The sequence below is a fragment of the Misgurnus anguillicaudatus genome, chromosome 7 (assembly GCF_027580225.2).
Source record: "Misgurnus anguillicaudatus chromosome 7, ASM2758022v2, whole genome shotgun sequence".
Lineage (NCBI taxonomy): Eukaryota > Metazoa > Chordata > Actinopteri > Cypriniformes > Cobitidae > Misgurnus > Misgurnus anguillicaudatus.
This window is the reverse complement of record NC_073343.2, coordinates 27,638,142-27,644,141: the sequence shown is the minus strand read 5'-3', so window position 1 is coordinate 27,644,141 and position 6,000 is coordinate 27,638,142. Positions and strand designations below refer to the sequence as shown.

The 6,000-nt window shown below is 38.9% G+C and overlaps 1 protein-coding gene across 1 annotated transcript in view; it reads right to left on the bottom strand.

Annotated features, from left to right (window-relative positions):
• Positions 1-1,924: 1,924 nt before the first annotated feature.
• The window catches only part of sh3yl1 (SH3 and SYLF domain containing 1), a 38,197-nt gene continuing 34,121 nt past the window's right edge, over positions 1,925-6,000 (bottom strand). Inside the window, exon 10 of the mRNA XM_073869686.1 lies at positions 1,925-2,802. Within this exon, the coding sequence (XP_073725787.1) occupies positions 2,609-2,802 (194 nt within the window). The 3' untranslated portion in view covers positions 1,925-2,608. The remainder of the gene's footprint in view (positions 2,803-6,000) is intronic.

Below are 6,000 nucleotides of genomic sequence, written 5' to 3'. Positions count from 1 at the left end.
TATCGGTACCAAAGAGTAGAGGTCTACACGGAAGACCCGAGACCCGAAGACCCGGGACCCGACCCGGGACCCGTACGGGTTCGGGTCTATATTTTAAATGATCAGCCGGGTCCGGGTCGGGTCTCAATCTATTACTTCGGGTCCGGGTCTGTTTAACATCGTGGGTAATACCCGAGGTCGATCGGACTCGGAGAACACACACTCACATTTAAATAAAATATTTATCCAGCAACAAAAACTTAGATGAACTGTCGCATACATTCTTTCTATGACGCTAAAGTTGCGTTAAAAAGTTTATATTTGGTTGTTCCAACCAGGGAGTTAACGCGCATGCGCTCTTGTAATGTTTCTCTGGCTACCAGTCAGGAGCTTCTGCAGTGAGACGCAAAGACTTTACCTTTGACAATTGGCTATTTTATTTAGAAGGCGGGACCTATTCCACCATACCGCGCGTTTTGCACTGACGTGACTTCTATAATTTTTATAATAATATTATAAATTGACCGTCTTGCTGTTATATCTAAAGTTTTCGCGACTGTGCTCAAAGAGCACAGAGATGATAGCAAAGTAAAGCTAACGAAAGCAGCTATGACACCGAACGAGCAATCGTTATTATAATCCAAATGGGCAAACATTATTAAGCAAGTTGACCCGATACACAACAAAGTGGACTTTAAAGCTGGAATAAGCATTAAACATTTCAATCGTCAAGAGAGGAATAACATGATGGAACTTTCTTGGAAATAAGGATTGTGCATCACACACAGTCAGGTACAAGGAGGGAGAAGACTAACTTCTAACGTTATGGGTAAGACAAAAAGTTTAATTTTCGCTACTTGTTTATTGACTTATTAATAACATTTAGCTAAAGAATATTTGCCGGTCGGGTCTGTTTCTTCCCGGACGGGTTCGGGTCCAGCTTTTAAATAATAGACGGGTCCGCGTCGGATCCGGGTCCAGCTTTTAAATAATAGACGGGTCCGGGTCGGTTCCGGGTCCAGCTTTCAAAACAACAGACGGGTCCGGGTCGGTTCAGTGTAGCACATTTACGGGTCTGATCGGGTTCGGGTAGGAATTTTTGGACCCGTGTAGACCTCTACCAAAGAGCGCATATTAGTACCTCAGAGGTGCACATCGGTACCAAAGAGCGCATATTAGTACCTCAGAGGTGCACATCGGTACCAAAGAGCGCATATTAGTACCTCAGAGGTGCACATCTGTACCAAAGAGCGCATATTAGTACCTCAGAGGTGCACATCGGTACCAAAGAGCGCATATTAGTACCTGAAAGGTGCATATCAGTACAAAAGAGTGCACATCGGTACCAAAGAGTGCATATTAGTACCTCAGGAGGTGCATACCGGTAATAAAGAGTGCATATCAGTACCTCAGGAGGTGCATATCGGTACCAAAGATTGCATATCAGTACGTCAGGAGGCGCATATCAGTACCTCAGAGGTGCATATCGTTACCAAAGAGTGCATATTAGTACCAAAAAGTGCATATCAGTACCTCAGGAGGTGCATATCGGTACCAAAGATTGCATATCAGTACGTCAGGAGGCGCATATCAGTACCTCAGAGGTGCATATCGTTACCAAAGAGTGCATATTAGTACCTCAGAGGTGCACATCGGTACCAAAGAGTGCATATTAGTACCAAAAAGTGCATATCAGTACCTCAGGAGGTGCATATCGGTACCAAAGATTGCATATCAGTACCTCAGGAGTTACATATCGGTACCAAAGAGTGCATATTAGTACCTCAAAAGGTACATATTGGTTCCAAATGTATATGTCTGTAACTTAATGGTACATATTATGAGCTTTTTAAAAGGTACTGCTTTAGTGACAGTTATAGGCACAATTATTTGACAGTTGCATCAAACCTTTCATACAATGTTTACACAAATCAGGAGTCCAACATTCCAAAAATCCCAGGATTTTCTTTATTAGAACAGTTTTACATAAATTAGACACTTACTAAAACAGTACAAAATACAATCAACTGCTTTATTGACATCTGTGCAAATAGTAGTAAATAACGTTAAAAAGGTCAATATTTAAGAGGATTTACAACAAAATGGATGCAAGGCTGCTGTGCACCTATAAAGTTGTATAACTTTCAAGCTTCTTTTGTACAAAAAAAGTGCATTACACAAAAAACAGCACAGGCAGTAAAGCAGTTTTGTGCATGTTCCTGCATTCACCGAGAGCAATACATTGTGGACTTCCACTTCAAATACCACACCTCTCATTTCAATGTGTTTCAATCATAATTACTGTGTCTGGATAAAATGAAACTACAACTGTGTTATAATATGATTCCCACCTATAACAAAACAAAAAATATACTCTATAGACAAAGACAATTAACTAGTGGGTAACATACGCTCAAAGTCAAGTTTAAGAAAGGTGAACCCATAAACCAGTAACTGCCAACATGAACAAGTTATTCACCAATATCAGTAACAATGTTAAAAACCACATTGGAAATAAGTCTTTGAGTGTTTCTAAAAATATACATCTTCATTCCAAACTTCATTTCACGCTGTGAAGTACAAAAGGAGCCTTCAACACCAGACATCCACCTGCCGTTTTTAAGCACTCTCAGCTTAAGGACACAAAATTGGCTGGAAAGATCCCCACCTTTCCTCTCAGTTCACCCTCCCACCAGTCATACTGAGAGTCAGTTTGGGTAATAACAGTGATGCGGTCGCCTACGGCAAAGCTCAGGTCTCCGGGCTGCTGACCTGTAAACGGGTGCACGGCTGTTGCCATTAGAGCGCCACCGGATGCCTGACCTGAAAGGAATAGAGCACAGAGGACATTTTAACTTGAGAAAGGACCATTTGTTATTTGAGCATGTTGAAAAAATGTTATTGCAATAGTCAGTGTATCCATGCAAGTATTTTACTGCACAATATCCTAAAGGCAACATAAAGAATTTATAAAAGATTTTAGAGACTTTGGTATGACAGACTAGCTTGCACAAACATTGTAATACAGAAAGAAAAACATCAGGGAAAACCTTTAAAAACGAATAAATTTTATTACTTCTATTATGGCATCTTTAACTCTGCACTGTATTTTTACTGTCTTAAAGGTTCACCCAAAAATGAAAACTCTGCCATAACTCTCTCGCCCGTAAGTTGTTACAAACCTGTATAAATAAAGGAAGTATTTTGAGCAATGTTTGTAAGCAAATCCTTTGTGAGTACCATTGACTTCCATAGTATTTTTCTTGCTTACTATGGAAGTCAATGGTGCTCCTGCTTCTTGCTTGATTAAATAATCAAGTGTTTTGTGTTTCTTTGTGTTTAACAAACAAAAAGAAATTTATACAGGTTTGTAACAACTTAATGGTGAGTAAATGATGACAGAATTTTCATTTTTGTGTGAACCTTTAACTCTTTCACCGCCAGCGTCTTTTAAAAAAGTTGCCAGCCAGCGCCAGCGTTTTCATGATTTTCACAAAAGTTTAATGCCTTCCAGAAAATGTTCTTCTTCAAATATATAAACATACAATATACCAAATGAAAGAACAGACCCTCTGCTTTCAAACAAAAATTTGTAATCAGCTTTTGAATATGGGTAGGTTTCTGCAAAATCACCACATTTTGAGCAAAAAGCAGAGATAATTCCATTTTTGTGACAGACTTTTCATAGAGATCCCATTCAGAGCGATCTTTAAAACAGACACGGACATGCAGCCGCTTGCCATAGGGCAATACTTTTGGTTTTAAAAAGTTGCGGAAGGGGATAATAGCGGTATTGCGGAAAGACGGAAATATCGTCAATGGCGGGGAAGCGTTTTCTCTTAATTGACGATATATCTCGTCAATGCCGGTGAAAGAGTCTACTCATTTTCAATATTAAAATATGTTATTACCCTAACTAAGAATTGTTGATACATCCCTCTATCATCTGTGTGCGTGCACGTAAGCGCTGGAGCGCGCTGGGACGCTTCGATAGCATTTAGCTTAGCCCCTTTCATTCAATGGTACCATTTAGAGATAAAGTTAGAAGTGACCAAACACATCAACGTTTTTCCTATTTAAGACGAGTAGTTATACGAGCAAGTTTGGTGGTACAAAATAAAACAAGGAACTATATTTTATGGCGTAATAGCACTTTTGGGAGTACTTCGACTCGGCGCAGTAACACCCTCCCTCTCCCATTATGAGAGGGAGAAGGGGAGCGGACTTTTCAGGCGAGTCGAAGTACTCCCAAAAGTGCTATTATATAGAGGAACTATAATATATAGTTCCTCTTTTAAATCCGCTTAGAAAAGCGCTACGTTTTATTTTGTACCACCAAACTTGCTCGTATAACTACTCGTCTTAAATAGGAAAAACGTTGATGTGTTTGGTCACTTCTAACTTTATCTCTAAATGGTACCATTGAATGAATGGGGCTAAGCTAAATGCTATCGAAGCGTCGCAGCGCGCTCCAGCGCTTATGTGCACGCACACAGATGATAGAGGGATGTATCAACAATTCTTAGTTAAGGTAATAACATATTTTATTATTGAAAATGAGTAGACTATTCCTTTAAAACAGTAAAATACCTTTAAATTTTAAAATATAATATAACTTAAACTTAATATTTAAATATTGACTAGTGATGATTTGGTACAATATAAAACAAGTTTAAAATGTGTTGAAATGTATCAACTTATTTTGTTAATTTTACTCATGTACTGCACACAACAGCAAACCACCACAAAATGGTATTACCAAATTTATAACACTAGAGGGCGCCACGTGTTCTCCTAAAAAAATGTTGTCCCTCTCTCTCTCTCTTTCCATATCACAAACTTTCCAGCACTTACTCTCTTACTTTTTAGCTGTTTGTGCACACTCTTTACATCTGCAGATATTATCTGTCAGCCAGGGGCAAAACCCCTTTTTGTATCCGTCTATCAACAAGAAATAAACAACCGCACAAGCTCCTGACTCACATCTGCAAAAATGTTTCACTATTTTTGTTCTTGACCCTACAATGAATGTTTATTGAGTCTACTGCTATTTTTTATATTTTCAACCCTCTTTACTGTCATTTTATGGACAAAAACAGAAACATGTTCCTTTGCTAAAGAAAATGGTACAGGTTTAAAGGAAAACACCACCGTTTTTCAACATTTTACCATATTCCCACCCCAGATTAGATGAGTCAACACATACCTATCTCTTTTCAATGCGTGCAATTAATCGTTGTACAGCACATCGTTAATGTGTTAGCATTTAGCCTAGCCCCATTCATTCCTTAGGATCCAAACAGAGATGAATTTAGAAGCCACCAAACACTTCCATGTTTTCTTTATTTAAAGACTGTTATACAAGTAGTTACACAAGTAAGTATGGTGGCACAAAATAAAACGTATCGATTTTTAAGTGGATAAAAATGAGAACTATATTGTATGGCGGAAGAGCACTTAGTTTGCAGCACTTTGACCTCGGCGTGAAGTAACATCATTTTTTTCGCTTAAAAAATCACCACATTTTATTTTGTGCCACCATACTTGCCTGTGCAACCACTCATGCAACAGTCTTCAAATAGGAAAAACATGGAAGTGTTTGGTGGCTTCTAAATTAATCCCTGTTTGGATCCTAAGGAATGAATGGGGCTAGGCCAAATGCCAACACATCCACGACACGCTGCGCAAAGACCAAGTGCACGCATTGAAAACCGATAGGTACGTACTATTTCATCCAAGCTGAGGCAAGAACATAGCAAAATACCGAAAATGGTGGTGTTTTCCTTTAAAACATCACTCTTTAGGAAAGCAATGCAAGTATGTACAGTACACGTATTTCATTCTGATTGATGCTTGGTTATTACAGTACATGTGGTGTGGTTTACTGTACAGGTTTACTGTAAATTCAAAGCTCAGATGCAAATCTCTAAGTGCGTCTGGCATGTTTATTTTTATACATGCCAAAATTTCTGAATGACCTGAGGCCGGGATTAAGCGGATTTGAAGCAAAAGTATTTGATG